Below are 20,213 nucleotides of genomic sequence, written 5' to 3'. Positions count from 1 at the left end.
TAGCAAGAAGAGCTCAGGTGTGTCTAATGAAGTTAATCAATAAGCAGGTGTACTGGGATCACCAGGCGTGATTATTCTAAAGGAGATCTGTGTTTACATCAGCACATTTCTATTTCAAAAGCTTTACATTCATTCACATATAAAATTACATTTATTTGCTGATGAAATTTCATGTGTACTTGTGGTGAGCTCTGAAAATCAATGAAAAGTTGGCAAATATTTTTATATTTTGAACAGAAATGCTACAAAAAGAAAAGAATCTGTTCTGAAAGTTGTAGGTCAGCTGTTTCACAAAACTGATTAATGGACTCACCAAAACATGTTTGTGGAGACAAGCAGCATGGTTTTTATGTTATATTTTGCAGAAGTGGATATGTACTTGTATATTTGAAGAACTGACAGATCTCAGGAGCAGGTTCATATATTGTTAAATCAGGTGGTTCTTTTTTTTCCATTTTCGATGAGGTACAGTACCAGTCCAGTTTGGAAAACTTTCCCACTGAATCCATTGCAAAAGTATGTCCAAGCTTTTGATTGGTTGTGTATTCCAGGAAATTGCTGATATAGAATTACATGATTTTATTAATAGAAATCAAAATTGTTTAGGCTACACAGTGAAAACACCCTCAGTCTTTTGGTGCATGAAAAAGTCTAAGTTTCAGTCATTAACATCTGCAGGGGATCATCAATGCATGCACACACAGTGCAGGAAGTCCACTGATTAATTACTATTGCTTTATTGCTCAATGTGGGTTATCAAGAGACCTAATTTAACACACTGCCAATGAAAAACTCTGAAGCCATTTTTTAAAAATTTAGCCAGACGTCTATTTCAAAGTTTACTTTGTCGTGCACGCACACACACACACAGTTCATATCTCCAAATAACTGAGGTATGTTAAGTACTTTGAGCTGGACATAAACAGGCCATGTGTGACTTTGTCAGAACCGCAAACACAACTATGTAACATCTGTGTCATCACAACCAAACAGCTGTTTGTTCATCTTAAGACTCTTCAATGATGAATAAATATAATTACATTTTGGTTCTGGTTATCTAAACCCTCCCAGTTATCTTGCATTACTGGAAAAAATCTAAAAATTCCTCTTCAATAGCAAAACAGACCTTTTATTGATATTTTGCCATCTCTATGCTATGTTTGTTTAATTTGTAACCATCATACTGTAAAATACTGTGCTGATTTAATCAACGGTGGAAAGAAAAAGCCTCTCACAGCTTGCATTTTACTCCGCGAGGCTTGTAATGAATGAGGAATGTTTATCTTCTCTTGCTGGTGTAAGCATGCTGCAGTAAACAGCTGTAGAAACATGTATCCCGACAACACACATTGTGAAAGATACACAATTTCATCTTTATTTTTTTCATATTTCACATGCATCCACAAAAGAAAAACACTGAAAACTGCTGGCTTGGTTGCTGAAATTGGCACATGTGCTTTGGACAGTACTGAATAACATAATTGGTAAGGCTTGTTATCTACTCAGTTTAGATTTCATGGTCCAGCCCTCAGGCGGTTTGGAGTTTCACACAGACACAAGTGGTTGAAGCAGAAGTTTTGCCAGGTAATTGCTGTACTATAAGAAAATAAGACAACTACAAACAAAAAAACAAGTTTACAAATGAACTCAAGACAAAGTGACAACTATAGAGAACTATGCTTAAATAAATCTGAGGAGTAACAGAACTCTGAAATGCCTGCGGGTTCCTTTTCTTTTGGTCAAAAGCATCACATTTTCTTTTTACCTTCCCTTCAGCATCTTCCCTTTTGCTTGCTTGTCATTTGTGAGGATGAATAAAGACTAAGTAGTGAGTTTTCCTCTCTAAAATGATATCAGCTAACACATTAAAATCCCAAATCTGTTTGCAACAGGAGCTTCATCTGCAACCTGCAGACACAGAAAACACACAGGTTGGGGAAAAACAGCTGAAATTTGGAATTAAAGCTAGAGTTTATTGAACTGGAAGGGGTAAAAGCAATAAAAGCCCTACCTGTGACAATTAGACCATCTCATACTGGTTGTTGGTGATGTATCGAGACAAGCAGCAGGCCAGGAATATCCCGATGAGCTGAAACACAGTTTAAAATAGAAACATCCAAAATTTTTATATAAAAATACAATAAAATTTTATCTTTGTAAGAATAAATATATTGAGCATTTCACTGAGTCAGATTAAGTAAAAACAAATGAACAAACTTCATACAGATAGAAATAACATAAAAAGTGAAAAATAAAAAGGCCAAAGTTGATGTTATTACCTTGTTTAAGTCTTATCAGGCTGCACAACAACATCAGGGTTCAACTTTAACCTCCTGTTATTTTACAAGGTTTTAACTGATAATCAGTATCAGTGGTCACGCTTACATTTCATCTGATAAAAAGTACAGTTTCCGCCCAAATAATCCAACCAACAGAACATCACCAACTAAACAAGTTTTTTTCTTTTTTTTTAAATCTCTTTTGGATCTAAGTGGTCAAGCCAAGTCAAGTTTATCTGTATTGCACATTTAATGTACAAGACAATACAAACTACTTTACATAAAACATTACTGATGCTGTAAAGAAAGAATAAAGGCAACAAAAATACCCCAAAATAATTTTTAAAAATTTAATTATTATTCATTAATTATTTGCAGTGCAGATTTCATTCATGAGAATGGAAATGTTTTTAACCTGGATTTAAAAGTATTGACACTTGGAGTTTAATCTCCACTGCAGTTTGTTCCACTTGTTTGCAGCATAACAGCTAAATGCTGCTTCTCCATGTTTGGTCTGGACTCTGGTCTGGACTCTGGTCTGGACTCTGGTCTGGACTCTGGTCTGGACTCTGGTCTGGACTCTGGTCTGGACTCGCTGACAAGAACTCTTGGGTTTTAAAGCTCTACTAGGTTCAAGTTCTCTGAACATATTACACAGATGCATACTGGGACTAAACTGTTCTGGGATTTGTAAACCACCAGTAGGGTTTTAATATCTATCCTGTGACTGACTGGAAGCCAGTGTAAAGATTTTAAAATTGGTGTGACTTTCTCAGATTTCCTAGTCCTGGCTAACGCTCGAGCTCAGTCTTTGATGTGGCTGCTGAAAGTCAGATCTGACTCTATCAACCCACGAGTCTAAGTCTCCAGGTGTTTACTAATACCGACCCTCTTTACTTTGCTACCAAACAGAATAATCTCAGTTTTGTCCTAAATTGTAGGAAATTTTCTCTGATCCAGCTGATTATTTGTGCCAAACACCAATAGAGTAAGTCTAGAGGTTCTGCAATTTCACCCAAAGGGAGCATATATGAACTGAACAGAAGAGGTTGAAGGACTGAACCCTGAGGGACTCCATGAGTCACGGTCACTCGCTCAGACTCATAGATGCTCATCCTAACAAAATATCAGCTAAGTAAAGCTCAAATTAATTCAGGACATCACAGAACTGTGCCAAACCCAAACCTGTTTATTTCCCATGCGTTTTAAGTGAATAACTTTGTTTATTTGTCCTTAAGAGTGATCCAAGAGTGTAACTGCACTCTAAAATCCTGAGATAAAAAGCCAAGGAAGGATATTTTATTCAGCTATGAATACAGATTAAAAGTAGACTCGGACTGCATTTACTGCCACTGAAAAGCTGCAAGTGATAAAGGTGTTCTTGTTGCTACCAGCTAATGCGCTTACATGCTTGTATAGAGTAACTTTGAGTTGTATATGTGACACACCTGAAAGAATGCAATCCCAAAGGAGATCCCAGCAATGATTCCCAGGTTGGCTTCCATCACACCGGTCACCAGTGCAAAGCAGCCCTGCACAGCATTGCAGACAAAGTCTTAATGCAGCTTGAACGTTTATACGATCACGGTAGTGATCAGCGTTCTTTTAGTTACGGTGATCGCTACAGCTGTTCCGAACTTACCGTCGTGTACACTATGTCCCCAACTTTGTCGAGGTCTTGCAGGCTCTCCTCGGTGCATTTATCTTTACAGCAGCTGGCAGGGATTCCCTTGTTTTGAAAGTAAGCCGTGTTGTTCCAGTCAGTGTAATTTTTCACTCCACAGCAATGCAACTACAAAAAGCAGAACAATTTTCTTTATGCAACAGAAAAAGTGTATTTCTAAGATAAAGAAAAAGCAGTAGGATGAAGGGTTTTCTTGCCAAAACACAGATGAGTGATATCTGCAAAAACTATGAATGCTCTGCTTGTCTGCAGCAACAAGAGCTGCATGAGTGGACGAGTGATGCTGCACCAGCTCTGCTCTCTGTGGTGAAACACCGAGTTGGACTTTTATATGTCAGTCTCCTCTGGTTGCTACAAACTTAGACAGGAAATATGATATATGATTGATGACCTCCCACTTACAGTTCTCTGAATAGAGTCAACCACATCACTGATGCGGTCGGTGCCATTGTAGTACTTCACTGCATCCTGAAATGCGGTGCCCATTTTAGCCTTGATCTGGCGAAGTCAAAACAAAGCAGGTTATATATTCTGCTGAACAGAGGTGACTACTTTCATAAAACAGGTTTCATGTTTGATTGCCTCACCTCGTGCCTGAAGATGAAGCCTGAGACTCCAGCCACGAGCTCAGCCAAGAACACCAGGGTCAAAAACATAGCATACTGCGAGAACAGAAAGGAGCAAGTTATTCCAGGTCACATCTGAGGGAGATTTTCTTTTATATGATATGTATTTATCTACCAGTTTGAGCATCCATGGGCTGCCGCGGCATGTAGCAAAGCAGCCAAACAGCCCGAAAATAACGATGATGGCTCCGGTCCCAATGAGGACATATGGTGCATTGGTACTCTCCTTAGAAGCCAGTGAGAGATAGGCCTCCAGGCTGACCTTCCCCCACACCCCGACGGCCAACAGGATCACGCCTGTGAACTGAAGTCCACAAGTCAGCATAAAGAGCCACACAGAGAGAAGGGGATTGTTTTCAGGGGAGTAAAGGCTCAAAAACAGCTGGTCAGTCTCACACTACTTTGGTTAATATAATAGTATAATTAGCTGTGTATGATGTAAAGACATTACCTTGTCCAACTTGTTTTATGCTGATTTAGCTGTAAAACATTGTGCTTTGCTGTGCATGCGTCTTGTTCCTTTAGAGAAACTAATGATCTACATCCACTCTGGCTGATATCAAGGACAGTTTTACTTAACCATGAAGTGCTGAATCCAGGAAAACCAGTCCCCCCCCCCCCCCCATTGATTTCCTTTATCAAACCCCCACTGTTCTAAGGGGAGCTAATGCAAATGAGTTTAAGGGAGAGACTGTGCAGGAGGCAGATGTGTTGTGAGACAAACAGGATGAGGCCTCCTTCACTTGCACCAGTCCCAAGATATCCTATTAATATTCCAAGCTTTATCTACCTCCCTGTCAGTTTTTAGCAGAAATACATCTGAAAAAAAACCCCAAACATCTCCACATCTTCTTTACTGCTCTCTGTATGAGTCATTACAATGGAGGGGGAGGGGGGGAGGGAGCTCAAACAGCCAGAAGCAATAAAGATAAAAGCATTGACCTGAACTTTGTGTTAGCAGCAGCATTAACCTCAGCTGGCTGTCTGATTGGTCCAAAAATTAACACTGAGAACAACGAAAAGCGCTCATTTTCTATTCAAAACAAAGCTACATTTATTACCTGTAAACAAACAGAAGAGTGAAACAAGCTGCAGCTAGTAAACATATCTATCATAAGTCTTCAAATGGTAATACTTTGTTATTTGTTGTGATTTCTTGCTGTCAAAGAACATCACTTCACATCATTAGTTTCACCTGGCCCACAGTGCAGACCTGAAGGATGATCTGGAGGAAATTTCTGAAACAAGGCAGCCCAACAGAGAAGTCAGCTGGAAAAACAACTAAGCTGTGAATGTCTGAAGACACTGCTGTCAAAGATTCCTCTTCTTGTGTATTTCTCTCTTTCTCCTGGGTGAAAGTAAAACTGAGCAGAGCCCTTAATGTCGTTCATCAGCTCATTTAAAACCTTTTCCACATTGATGGGATAAGTAGTCAGAAGCCTCTTTTGTGTACATCATGATACACCTTCACAAACATGTCCAGAAACCCAGCAAACACTCACACCTGATTCTGATCTCACCTGCAAATAAAACTCTAATCTCAGAGTTTCACACAAACATACGCAATACTGGATCAATTTCCCCAATAAACCAGAATACAAGTATAGTTTTTGTCTCACTTATGCAAGTGGATCTTTTTAAAGACTTTTAGGAATATTTTTATGCTTTTTAAAGCATTTTTCTAAAAGAAAATTTAAAAGATACAAATCTAAAACAAGGGGATGGATGCAGATTGTGTGTTGGGATGAGGATAACTACACAGATGAATAACTTTATATTCATCAACAATCTCAAAACGGTCATAGATGCTGTCCAGGACTTCTCTTGAACTGTCATGATAAAAATCCGAGAGTTTTTCAACCTCGATAAGGTCAGATTCACTGCAGCGCTGTTGCTTTCTGATGCCACTTTTAGCAAGGCCGGACTTACAAAGAGCCAACTGTGCATCTGGAAAATGGTTTCCTTGCAAATGTCTAAAAATACACATTGGGCTGTTTCTTGTAAAATACATAATTTAATGGCATAATTGATTGGCTGAATAGTTATGGATATTTTAAATGATAAATTAATGTATACAACCAAGGGAGAGAGAGAAATGGAAAAAAAGACTAATTCAACAGGTTACATGTACTTTTTCTACAGACTACATGTTTACTTTTAAGCAATGCTTAGATATTCTAAAGTTTATTTACTTAAATGTGATTTCTCAAACTCAAGATGTAACAAGTGTTTTCTTATGAACTCCATTGCCCTGATTTAAAGTGTGATAAGAAAATACATCCAAGAATATTTTTTATTTTAAAATGTCACAAAAAATGACCAAAATATAGAAAATCTGGTCATATCAGATTTGAAATCATGGAAATGAGTATATTGTTGACTGGATTTGCCTTTATATCCAGACTTGAACATAAAGTTTAATAGAACTCATAATAAACAAAATTAAAACTAAATTCGTTTGAACCTTTTTTAAACAACACGATTATACACACACACACACACACACACACACACACATTTATATATTTATATATATATATATATATATATATATATATATATATATTCCAATAATTTAAATAAATTTGAGTTTTCGGCGCTGGTTGTGCAATTAAAAAAACTAATTATGGGAATAAAATGACAAAGTTGGCAGTTGCAGATTTGACATGTGGATGTGAAAAACAATACTAATTGCTTACTGTGACCTCATCTCCAGTAGTTAATCGATTATTCGGGTTCGTGTAACTCTGATATTTAAAAGAGCATTTCATTGAGGATCAGATGAGAAGTGGTATAATAATAATAATAATAATAATAATAATAATAATAATAATAATAATAATAATAATAATAATAAGCCACGGTTCACGGAGACATCTAAGCTAATGGTCGCCTAGAGAAACGTCGCTAAATCTGAACAATCAGCGTCAACCAGTGGACGCTGGATTTCCAACCAGCGAGACCGACAGAAAACCAGTTGAGTGCATTTATTCAACATTGGCAGGGAATTCGTGGTTATGTTAGCCCTGCTGCCATAGTCGCCTCTTCGAGGCCATTGTTGACCTTTTTAAGCTCGCTGCCCCCCATTCACACATCAAGCGACTCACCCAGAAAATGAGGCTGTAAGAGATGAGGAAAGTCTTCAGGCAGGTAATCACCGGCTTCGTCTGAAGCCGTCGAGATGGTGGCGACATGTTGGGAGTTTTAGTTTAAAACTGGAAACTAAAGAAAAGTTTCCTGCTTGGTGTCTCGACGCGGAGATGGGAAAAAAAAACTTCAGGGAGAAGCCAAGGGAAAGGGGGAAGTGTCGTCACCGACAGAATCACTTTCCAGAAGGGATACACATCTTCTCAGGGGGAAAAAAAGGAAAGAAACAGGAATGTGGGCGACTCCGTGGCAATAACCACGTTCAGGACTCTGCCAAAGTAAAGCAAAACACCTGCTGCTTTACACGCTATTTAATGACAGCAATGAATGTTTTGACGTGGCATATAAAAAAAAAAAAAATTTCTTTCATCTTGTTCAACACGACCACTATCGACTATAGTTCAAAAGAAGACATTCAATAAGTTAATAAACTTTTTTAAACTTAATAATTAATCCTTTTTTTTTATCATTATTATGAGAAAAATTGTTTAAAGTGTACCCCTATTAAAACGAATGAAGGTTTCAATGAGGGCATTTTTTTCATTTAATTTAATATGCTTTTAAAAAAAAAAATAAATACATTTTTTATCTGTTTACTAAATTATGTTGTCTATATTTTGTATGTTATCTTGTTTGATTTTGTTAAATTAAGACATTATTTTCTACGTATCCATCAGTGTATTGAATATGAATCTGCATCCTCGTAAAAAGTCAAATCCGAAAATCGTTCTGCTCGAGGCAAATATCAAATAATGGAAATAAAGCTTTTTAAAGTTGAACTGTTGAACATTTATGTCTTGATAAAAGTTTTTTTTTTTTTTTTTTTGTTAAACTGAATATATTCATATTCAAGCAAGTCTGGGTGAGAGACACCCTCTGAAAGAAAGAATGCTTTTATATTGAAAACAGCAGCGCTATTTCCGGTCTCGCACACCGCGTCGTCATGGCTCCGCTGTCTTTGGACCAGACAGTTCATATCTAAGTTCTGCATCAAAAACCATTGCAACGTGGCACTAGTGAAATACAAACACAACGATGATTTTTCTTTTATCAATTTTTTTTTGTTTCGTATACTTTAAGACATTTTTAATAGTGAAATAATTGTCTTGTGAGACATTTCTAACAAAATCGTCCCCCCCTCCCCGTCTTTTCTGTATCTTTCAAGTTTTTTTTTTTGTTGTTGTTGTTGTTGTTGTTGTTGTTGTTGTTTTTTACAAGCGACCTATGGTTCTCGGTAATAGCCTATTTCTTTTTGTTCAAGACCAAAGAAAACAAGTAGGCTAATAATAATAATAATAATAATAATAATAATAATAATAATAATAATAATAATGACATTAACAACATCAACAAAGTCGGCCTGTTCTTAGAGTGAGGTTATTGAAACTGACGAGTTATTTTAATTTGTGGGGTTGTGAAAAGTTTTCAGCTATCATGCTTCATGCAGCAGTGGGAGGAAACACGCAGAAGTCCCCTAGTGCCACCGAGCGGTGGACTATTGCCTTTCATGATCAACCAGGAGGATCCTCACTCTGCTTCACCCAAAGCTGCGGAGTTGTGGTGCAGCTGGAGTGTATATCCTCAGCGGGGATTACAAAATTACTCAAGTTGGACTCAAGTTGCCGCACAAAGAATTTTCTTCTACAAAGAGTGTGATCGTTGTGTCTTCAATATGACTCTCAGCCGCTCTATCGCTGCTCTCGTCTTACTTTTCTTCAAAGGTAAGTTCATGGGTTTACACTAAAGGAGGCAAAACAATTTCAAATTATTATGAATTATTATGGATTATGTATCTGTATGTTACTCTGACATTGATTTAATGCATAAAAACGACTTTAAGGCCACATGTGCAGGAAAAATCTCAATGGAAAAATGCAGTCTGGAGGTGTACATCACTTATTTGGTTAAAGTGAGACCAAAGTTTCACATAATGATAGTTTTTAGGTTTTAATAATTAATACAACAATTCGTTTTGATGCAAAAAAATATGATAATAGTGAAAGACAACTCTATGTATCTCGATAGTCTCATATTTATATTAATTTTATATGTTCCTGTATAGGGAAATTAAAATCGAACAGTAAATGAAACTTTGTAACTTTTTTTTTCTTTTTACAAAGTCAGTCTGTAAAGCAGCTGTAAGACAAGGCATAAAAAGAGTAGCATATATCTAGCAAAGTAACAAATAAATGATTAATATGCGAGTTGTAGTTGTGGTTGCAGAAGTGGGACTGGTTCTAGAGAACCTGGGTTTAAGTCTCAGGAGGCAACAGAGGTGAACCACTCAGCAAGCTGCTTAACCCCCACCAAAAAATTGCATCCCACTGCTCATACAGTAAATAGTGATAGGTTTAAAGCAGAGGACTAATTCCAGTGTCTTTTGCTAGATATAGTCTCAAACATATAGATTTTGTCAACAAAAATCATTTAAATGTTCCCATGCGTTTGATGTAGCTTCCTTAATAAATGATGTTCTCTTGCTGGAGAAAGTAGAAATCACTCAAACATCCATGGAGCTGCCCTGCAGCTGGAAAAAGCTCCGTCTCAGCAGCAACAGCATTTGTATTAGACACAGATGTGCTGATTGCAAATGGAGCTCTATCCTCCTCTCAGGAATGAAGAGCTTCTCTTTAACATCTCCCAACATGCAACTGGCCAAACTCCAGTCAAGATGTATTTCACATTTACTGCAGCCCAGCTGTCGCCCCCTCCTCCACTCAGACCCACACACACACACACACACACACACACACACACGCACACACACACACACACACACACACACACACACACACTGTTTGCTTGCCAAGCAGTTTAATTACAGCTCAGCTCCAATCACTGCCAGTTAATTACTGAAGAACCCCCCTTTTCCTCCTCTGGGAGGACTGAGCGAGCCAAAACCTTTATTTAATCCTGCAAGATAACAGAATGACCTGAGAGCCCCCCCACCCAGCGGTACACATGATCCCACATGGTGATGTATGGAAGGGTGTTGGTTGTTTTCCCAGCGTTGGATGAAGCTTCAAACAGGCAGCACCTTTTCTTTTTATGGTGAGTCATTTTTGCTGCACAGACTAAAACCTGCCTGCAGCATGCATGTCTCTGCAGTAAAGTCTGCGGAGGGCTGTGAGTGACATGCAGTGTGTCAGTGTCTGGGTTCCTGCACCATAAGTAGTTTCACAAGAACATCTGTAACCTGATTAAATAATATAGTAAATTTACACCACAGCCTCACTAGCACTCACTTTTTCAATTATTTTATCTGCAGATAACGACAGATGCATTGTTTTAATGTCTTTATGTATGATGGTACATGCTGCTTTAAGTCTGCTGCTGCAGGACTCTGGGAAAACATCGAAGTGATGAGCTGAGATTGTTTATTTCCACTGTGACTAATGCTCTGCAAGGAGGGGATATTAAACTGAGGAAGTGATACTGAGAAGAACACTGCACCCATAAAATGCTGATGATAGGCTTAAATGCCACATCTTCACCATCTGTTTCCAAAATAAGGAAGTCAAATGTGTCAGATTATTGATAACAGAAAGTGTGCCAAAGTGAACCTAAATGACCATGTGTGAAAGTAAACACAGTAAAGCGAGCTCATGTGAAGGAAAGCAAAGCAAGAATTGTGCTGAGATGGGGGTGGGGGAAGACAGACTGGAAAGTTTTGGCTTCCAATTTTAAACATGGAGTCTTTTGAGATTTCAGAAAGGGTAATGAGCATGAACCACAACTGCATAGAAAGGATACTGTAACAGTAAAGACTGATTCATTGTGCAGACGGTACAGTACAGGACCCATGCTGTCTTTACATGGAAAGTCATGAGTAAGAGCGAGTAATGAAAACATACCATTTGTCTGAATGTGTACTTAATTTATTGACAATACCATTATTAAAGAAACTGTAATAGTTTTTCTTCCTCTGTACCACCATCTACAATTATTCATACAGATGCAAATGTTTGATTAATAGTTATTTTAGTTTACCCAGATTATTTTATTGAAATTGAAATGGTAAATAAATGACACAAATGAACTTAAAACATTCTTTAAATTGTTCCTTATTTGTTCTACATAGAATTATAATAGTTTTAAAGGGGTTTTGGAACATTTTCTCCTCTGCAGCCATCTCCAGATATCTGAGTTTTCAAGACATTCTTGTGAACTCTCTCCTCTTTGGTTGGTTTGTATGCGTGTTTGATTTGGAGAAACTTATTAACCATTTCTGCACCACACTGACTGTATAATAAGTCCTTGAAAACTGACTAATAAAAAGAAAAGTTTTTGGACTACAAGAAAATTGAGATGTTTTGGACACAGGATTGTTGTTTGATAAAAAAAAGGAATGTTCCTCACAGATCCTCCTTGAAGTTAAGCTGGATGATAGCAATCTAATGCTTTTCTGGCAGCAACTGTCAAACTCTGGTCCTTAAGGGCCACAATCCTGCAGGTTGATGCAGAAATAAGGTTGTGGTTCTGCAACAGAAATGGACACAGGATGGATCTTTTACATGGACAGTTTCGCTGTAAAGCTCTGAAAGTTCCTTCTCTGGACATATACAAGGTCAGTTTTTTAATTATGAGACATTATATGATTAATCCCGATTAAAAGCCATCAACTGACAGCACTAATTTATAATTTTGAGAAACAAGGTTATTTGACCTGAATCCCATCTAAAATCTTTGAGGAGGACCAGAGTAATGGAAAGGAACTTTTTTAAACCTCAAAAATCTGGAAATCAACACAGAAGAATGATCCAAAGTCTAGATGTGAAGATGTGATATCAGGTTTGCTTTTCACCACTTATGAATGAACAATGTAAAAATAGAACATGTATTTAAAAGTGCAGTCGACTATAATTAGTTTATTAGAAAAACAAATCACTGTAAACACACATTTGATGTACGTATGGATACTACTACTGCTACTACTACTACTACTACTAATAACAATAATAGTAGTACACGTTTCTTTAAGAAAAGCTGGTCTTAAGACTACTTGAACAGGTTACAAACCATCTGAGGTTTCCATTAGATCCACTGATTGCAAATTCAGGTGTCTACGCTGTGGAATGCAATTTGACTTCTGTTAAAACAGGCCAGAAAGGATGTCATGGAAATGGAAATGTTTTGGGAGAACAATCACATATCATGAGCTTCAGTCAAATTATTTCAGCTACCAGTGCAGCAGTGTCTGGCAAATCTGTCGCATTAAACTTGTGGATGTTTGCTGTTCCAACATGTCTGTTTTTTGTTGTTTCAGCTGGAGAGGGGACCACAGTCTACGACAGCTATAATGACTTTGCACAGGAAGAGGTTGTTCCTCAACTTGACTATAGTAGTGTGTATCTACAATTCACTTATATATTTATAATCATACAAAAACATGCATTTAAACTTATATTTATCTATAATATATATAAAAAATCACTCAATCACTCAAATACCCAGTCTAAAAAAAAAAAAAAAACCCAGTCTGTATGAAGGTTAAATCTTTTTCTGATATCTTATCATTTGGACGTCTTTGCTGAGCTCTGCTGCATTTATGCTTCACACTGATAGAATCAATCTTTTAAAATAGATCCATACTGGTGTCACCCAACAAGTCTGACCAATGGCGAGGTGACCTGTCGCTCCCCTCGAGGTAGGGCCTCCAGAAGTACTCTGGGGACCCGCTGTGAGATGACCTGCGACCGAGGCTACCGGCTGCTGGGAAGAAACTCTATTCAGTGCCTCCCCACTCGCCGCTGGTCTGGGACTGCTTACTGCCGCAGTATGTGGAGATTATTATTGAAACCCATCCAGTGGTATTTGGTGCTTTTCTTATTATAAACACATTGAAGTAGAATACGAGTAAGCAGTGTGTACCTAAAGCTGAATGTAACTTCTGGTGGTGCTGCTTGGTGTTTTCCTTTCAGCTCAGTTTGTAAAGCATTAATGCATTACAAAGTAATTGGAAGGCAATTTAAAACATACCATCCAATTCATTATAGTCTAGTTATAATCCGGTTAATAGGATTATAACTGTCAAGCAGCATTGTGTGGATATACGTCACTATAAGGTATACATATATAAGGTATATGTCTCTGTAAAAAACATTTACATGGTCCCCATCTGGTGAATAGTTTGACACATGTCAAAGAAGAAGCAGCTGCCTTGTAATCTTTCATTTCACATGTCAGCCCACCAGCTGGAGCAGACTGAGCTTTATGGAGGGAAGCATAAAAGATATGGGAGATATGGGAGCTAAAAGAAATCATTACAGAGTTAAGGTCACAAAAGGTGCTGCAGTACCAAAAATACAAGTATTTTGAACTTTAAAGCATGAAAACCTCCTGTACCAAAAATGTTATGAGATACCTGTAGAGTATGCCATGTATAAAGCAGTTTAGTGTCATTCATTATTGCTATCAACGTGTGACTGTATAGACCTTTAACCCTACAAAGTGTTTTGATATTCCTTCAGAAATCCGCTGCCATGTGTTGCCCCTCATCCCACACGGTAGATACACCTGCACTCAAGGTTTTGTTGTGGACTCCAGGTGTGACTTCACCTGTGCCCCTGGCTATCGCATTGAAGGGGAACACTCCCGCACCTGTCTGAACATGGGGTCCTGGAGTGGAGGCCAGCCGGTCTGTTCAGGTAGTTTCAGGAAAACTGGTCTAATGTTCAAACATTAATAGTAGTAGGTTTAAGTTTGATTCATTCCATCTTTATTTCATATTATTTCACAAACCCAACCTCCTATGAGGACATTCTTGCACTCTTACACAAACAAGCTTATTTCCTGTTTCTTTGCTCCCTGGACTGGATCCAGACTGAAGTCTGCGGCCTTCCAGGGTTTTTGTAACCGCAGCAGATAGACTATCCTAACATACGGCATCATTCAAACCAGTTGCTTTCCTCTAATGTTTCCAGTGTTTTAAGTTTCCAGCTGTTTTTTTTTTTTCAGATACCGATCCTCCAAAGATCAAGTGTCCTCCTTCCAGACTGAAGGTTGCAGAGCCGGGAAAGCTGACTGCCAGGGTGACATGGGACCCCCCCACTGCTACGGATACTGCTGACAAATATCTCCGGTCTGTTCCTTCTCTCCTTTCCTTCCCTTTCTTCCTTTTCATTTACTTCACATTTAAGTTAAGTGCATGGCCTTCTCTTGTCTTTCTGCAGTGTGGTGTTGGTGGGTGAGGAGCCAGACACTGACTTTAAAGAGGGTGCAAGTGTTATTCGATACAAGGTCTACGACCAAGCCAATAACAGAGCCGCCTGCAAATTTATTGTTCGTGTTGAAGGTAAGCTACCAAAACCTTTTTTTTTTTTTTTTGTTGATTTATTTACAAAGTGGGCTTAAAGACTGTACCAAAGGCCAACAGTATTTGCACTGGTCTGTGTCCAGTGAGGAGATGCCCTGAACTGCCTTCACCTCTACATGGTTATGTCAGCTGCAACTCTGATGGGAATAACTACGGTGCAACGTGTGAATACCACTGTGAAGGAGGATATGAGCGCAGAGGGTTGTCTAGTCGCGTGTGCCAGTTTAACCGTAGCTGGAGCGGCAGTCCTGCTGAGTGTGTCCGTAAGTACTGGTCACATACAGGAGGTAAAGGCTTGTGTGTCAGTGCAGTAATATAAAAAGACCCACAATGGAAGCGCATTAACAGTTTTTCTTAAATGACTAAAGTTAGTTGAAAAAGTGAAGAAAATTGTTATTTTTATGATTATTTCTTCATTGTAACAATGTTTTTGGCTAGAAGTCTTTTATAGTCAGAAGCCTGCGTATTTCCCTTTTGATGCCACATTTGTAAATACAAGGTATTTGTGAGACAAGCAGCAGAGTGGAAGTTTGTGGCTCTTGTTTGGTGCCGTTTCTTGGATTGGTTGATTGAAGTCTGAAGAAACATATGTTGGGAATTTAACAACTTATTATAAAAAAAGAGATATAGGTTTACCAAACAGGGGCCTTGGTAGCATGTGGAAGACCCATACAAAGCTGCAAGCAACCCACCATCTTCTCCTTTTGCGTTACTCCAGCCTGGATGCACACTACTGTGAGGGCATCCTGTTTGTCTCATGTCACCCTGGCATGAACAGCATGCCCAAGCTGCTCAAGGGTTCATCAGGGTTGAGGTCAGGACTGTAGACAGACCATTTCTTCTCCACTCCCAAATTCTGGATGTAGTCTCTGTGAGGGTGATTGTGTGTCTGTATTGGACTGGTGATCTTTCCAGGGTGTGCCGTGCCTCTTGCCTGATGATTGCTGGGATTGTCAAGCTTCCCTGTGATCCTGATTGGATAAAGCGGTATAGAAAATGATTGAATGGATGGTTTGAAGTTGCCCTGTGACTATTTACTATAGATCAGCCAAATGATGCATGCTTGGAGCAGACAGCATCTGACAGGGGACCAGAAGTTCAAAATAAGAGTCAGTAGCAGAATAGGCTTTTTGGCATTAGTAAACATATTTAACACACTCCACATTCCACTCTGCTGCTCATCCATCACATGTGTTTTCTGTATAAATGTGGCTCCACTTAAAAGGGAAATACACAGGTTTTCCAACTGTATATGACTTATTACCAATATATATTTATATATTCCATTGAAGGCTAACCCTATCTTAAAGTGCCCCATAAAAGCTACAAAAATAAAGAACATGCATACTTTTAAACTTCAAAGAAAATTTTAGATTGATCCTAGTGAGAAATTGAATCAACATTTCTACATTGTTCTGAGGCTACTGACATGATCACGTATGACTTTTAAACTTTTTGTTATTAAATACAAACACTCTTGATAGATAAAGTGCTGCAGATCAACAGGAAACAGACTGGAAATTATTGCGTTTATCTCAAGCAGTTAATCATAATTCATACCTAAATGTTTTTTATAAAGACATTTTTCACAACTTCTATCAGTATGGCCATTCTGTACTGTGCAAAAGTCTTGCTTCACATCTAATTCTTTACATTTTGCCTCCAACCTGTCAAACTTTCTTGAAAACTTTTAAGTGGTGATGAAATTCAATTTTCTCTGCACATTGTCTGCTTTCAGTTTTAAAAAGTCCTTGTAGTGGAACATTTTTAGAGGAATACATTAAAATAAAATATTTCCCTTTATGTCTGCGCACTACAATACATTGCCAAAATAAAGAAATAAGTGATTTGAGACTTTTGGACAGTACTACAGAATAGATGTGCATGAAATAATTGTGATAGTGTGTTTATAGCAATGGAGATAAAATCTGATGTGAAGACAGCCTCTGCTCTCCTGGATCAGTTCTATGAAAAGAGGCGGCTGCTGATTATATCTACACCCAACATATCAGACCCAGACTACCAGCTGCAGAATATCATGATACAGGTGAGAAGACATCTCAACACTTCATCTCCCCAAATACTTTTCATAAAGGTTTAACAAACAACACTAACAAAAAAAAAACCCCCAAAACGTTTTCCTGTGATTTCACCAGAAATCTGACTGTGGCTTAGAACTCCGACATGTAACAGTGATTGAGCTTCTGGGCTCTCCACCTGTAGAGACGGGCCGTATTAAGGAAAGTCTGCTTCACTCTGAAGTCATAGAAGGTTTGAGGTAAGAGAAGTACTTCATCACTTAGTAATTCTGCTGTTTTATGGCTCACTCTGAGAGAAGGGCTTCACAGAGGGGAAAAATTCCATCTTGAAATGATTTTATAAGACTCTGACTCATTAAAAGCAGAGAGGAGTTTCACCTCACTCTTTAAATGTCAGGAGTCTACCAATAAAAAAGGACCGTCTGTTAGTGAGACTTCAAGAGGAAAGTTTAACCCTGTTGAAATAGCAGCATGATCGTTGCAGGTATTTTAACAGGCAATAAGCATAAACATATAGGAGCTAATTTACATCTGCATAGACACACACAGCAGAATTTTTTCCTAATAACTATTTGGTTTGGGGGGTGCTACAGTTTTCCAGACTGGAAAAATCTAACGTTCAACCTCTCCAGAGACACACAAGTCCCATAATTTACAGAGAGGGAAATTACTGCAGACAAGGTACGCTAACATCCAATTAAGGCTTATCAGCAGGGTTTCCATGCAGTTAAATTGCAATATTAACAATGGATTGGTATGCATAACTAAGTAGGTTATTTATAGCAACAAACATATTTTATGTTTGCATGTCTGGATTTGTTTCCACAAGGGGAGACTCCCCTATTTTTGTTCCTCATAATGTTGCATTTCTTCAATTCAGGAAAAATGTTTGAAAACACTGCACACTAACAACTTTCAGTTATTATTATTCTATGTTTTTCATTGAAATTAGCTATTTTGAGAATTTTCAGATGGCAAGTTGTCATGAATAAAAGTCCGCTCACAATGCAGGCCTTAATGCTCAGTCCAGATATTTTGCATGGTTGTTCACTTGAGCATTTCTGCCTTCAGACTCCGGCATGTATGAGTGTCTACAGAGCTGAACTGACATCACACTCTGCACGTTGTGTTTATACATTACACTTTCTTCTGGTTTCCCATTAATGTAGTAAAAATGAGATGAAATGTGACATGACTGTTCAGATTAAGGTCATTTTAACTTTAAAACTTTTTTGCAACAAAATGTTTTCAAATCATGATACAACCACTACTGTGTTTCACGTATGGCAAAATATTCTTTTTTATTTCTTACCTTTCTACCTTGCCAAGAGGTCCCCGTAGATATACTGCCGAGTGAAGAGAAGAACAGGCGGAATATAAAAATGGAGCATCCCTGTAAAGAAGGATCCTTGAACTGCCAAAAGCTTTGGCTATATCAATATAATTTAAAACAATGTTGGGCCCAGGACAGAACCCTGAGGCACACTTTTGGAAATGATCAGTGGTTCTCGTAAGAGGTTTCCAGTCTTTAGCTGCTTGACACAGTTACCAAGATAGCAGGTGAACCAGTGACAGCAGATAATAGACGAATGTCATTTTCATGCTAGAATGCTTTTTTTCCCCCCTTTTCATTCTACGTTGGACTCATCTGTCCATTAAACAATTTTCAAACATCTTTATTGTTTTTTACATGTGCTCTGTGGCATATTTATATTTTATTTTATGCTTTTATGCAAAGCAACCTACATGTAATAAGTGATCAATTAACCATAGCAGCGAACTAAACATGCATGTCTTGTGGGTGAGAGGAAGCCGGCGTATCCACGTTTTTTTCCCCCCCAGTGTTCTCCTGACAAGGCATGAGAAAGGTTGATTAGAGGTTAGTGGGTTCCTCTGTGATATCACAGACTATACTTTATGTACTGCTCTTTAATGAGACAACAGCAGTCTTGATTTCCTCCTTTTGTACTCAGTCTATCAGACTGTATGCTGGAGTAGTCCAAACTGTTTAGAAATGGATTTGTAACCCCATCCCACCTGACAAAAAACATCTACTTTCAGAAAATCGTGCCCGGATACATTTCCAACAAACATGTGTTGGAAAGGTCGGGTTTTAATAGATCCATGTACAAACCACCCACTCACACCTGATTATCATCAAAATCTGGCCCTTAATCAGCTGAATGTTCTGCCATGTGGAGCAGATGGTTGCTTACCACGTCTCTCTTCTGTTTGGCACAGTGGGATGTCTCTCAGCTTCCCTTTTCCACTGTCCACTCAGACGTTTTATAAACTGTTTCTCTAAAAAATATTGTTGTATTGTTCATACCCATTAATGTACGATAGACTAGCCGTTTAAAAAAATAACTGTTTGTACTGCTTTTCTCTACAGGCAAGCGTTCAGAATCTCCCGTTCCTACTTCACCATGGTGCTGCTAGACAAGCTTGGGCTGGACCGAGAACGCTTCATTATGCCGATATCTGCAGATGAGCTGTTCTCCTACATCGACAGCTTCCTGATGGAAGAGGAGGAGCGGGAAAGACTGGAGCTCCACAGAGATTTCTGCGATTAATTTGATAAAGATCTCTGGTTACCACAGCAATAAAGTAATCAGTATTACTAAGACAAGATAAGGAAGGACAAACAACCAGGACACCTGTCTAGATGAACACTAGAAGACAGCATTTCCTGGTACACCGAAGAGCTGTTTATCTTTTTGCTCAAGGTCAGATAAGTTAAGGGGGAAATGACTTCCATGAAAATAATTTTGGTAGAAGATGCAGATCACACAGCAAAACCATAATATTCAGCTTTTGTTTCATGATACGGCCGATTGATTTTATTCCTCTGTTTTCTGTCCAAGGAAATGTACAAAGTCCCTAAACGGTATATCTAGATAATCTACTGGAACAGAAACTGGGTTTATAATTCATGTGATGAATATAGAGATGAGCATGTGCTGGGTTTAATTAACTTTTATTCAGTGAACAAAATATTCAGGTAACCTTTAAGTAAACATGACTTTGATCCCACTTCGAGGAGTTTAAAATTAACATCTATTTAAAAGGGAACTATTTAATTTCAACTAAGTTGTATAAATAGAATGTTAATGATAACATGCG

The 20,213-nt window shown here is 38.2% G+C and overlaps 2 protein-coding genes across 3 annotated transcripts; one reads left to right on the top strand and one right to left on the bottom strand.

The window, feature by feature from the left end:
* Positions 1 to 1,356: 1,356 nt before the first annotated feature.
* tspan6 (tetraspanin 6) lies at positions 1,357 to 7,913 on the bottom strand. The gene is made up of 8 exons (XM_079250535.1): positions 7,697 to 7,913; positions 4,705 to 4,893; positions 4,551 to 4,625; positions 4,366 to 4,461; positions 3,922 to 4,071; positions 3,728 to 3,811; positions 2,012 to 2,089; positions 1,357 to 1,908 (listed from the first exon to the last, which is right to left on the bottom strand). Exons 1-7 carry the CDS (start codon positions 7,781 to 7,783, stop codon positions 2,021 to 2,023), a joined length of 750 nt encoding a protein of 249 aa, XP_079106661.1. The 5' UTR covers positions 7,784 to 7,913; the 3' UTR covers positions 1,357 to 1,908; positions 2,012 to 2,020.
* A 1,349-nt stretch (positions 7,914 to 9,262) lies between these two features.
* Positions 9,263 to 19,663, top strand: srpx2 (sushi-repeat containing protein X-linked 2; the record flags this gene model as incomplete). 2 transcript variants are annotated; one of them, XM_079249936.1, is made up of 10 exons in its annotated part: positions 9,263 to 9,457; positions 13,003 to 13,080; positions 13,321 to 13,512; positions 14,207 to 14,383; positions 14,694 to 14,817; positions 14,909 to 15,030; positions 15,135 to 15,314; positions 16,965 to 17,098; positions 17,208 to 17,329; positions 19,483 to 19,663. In XM_079249936.1, the coding sequence occupies exons 1-10, from the start codon at positions 9,409 to 9,411 to the stop codon at positions 19,661 to 19,663; spliced, it is 1,359 nt and encodes a 452-aa protein (XP_079106062.1). In that variant the 5' UTR covers positions 9,263 to 9,408. The 2 variants fall into 2 exon arrangements, with proteins under 2 accessions (XP_079106062.1, XP_079106063.1); XM_079249937.1 differs by having other exon boundaries at positions 9,391 to 9,457; positions 13,003 to 13,055.
* Between the last annotated feature and the right edge of the window lie 550 nt (positions 19,664 to 20,213).

Source organism: Telmatherina bonti (assembly GCF_933228915.1).
Source record: "Telmatherina bonti genome assembly, chromosome: 12".
Lineage (NCBI taxonomy): Eukaryota > Metazoa > Chordata > Actinopteri > Atheriniformes > Telmatherinidae > Telmatherina > Telmatherina bonti.
Note: the sequence above shows the minus strand (reverse complement) of the source record. Positions and strands in the feature narration are given on the sequence as shown.

Coding starts and splice junctions, on each gene's coding strand:
- tspan6 (XM_079250535.1), bottom strand. CDS start 7,783: ATGTCGCCACCATCTCGACGGCTTCAGACGAAGCCGGTGATTACCTGC. Junction 4,626..4,704: donor GCCCATGGATGCTCAAACTG/GTAGATAAATAC, acceptor CTGTTCTCGCAG/TATGCTATGTTTTTGACCCT. Junction 2,090..3,727: donor TTGGGATTGCATTCTTTCAG/GTGTGTCACATA, acceptor ACTGTGTTTCAG/CTCATCGGGATATTCCTGGC.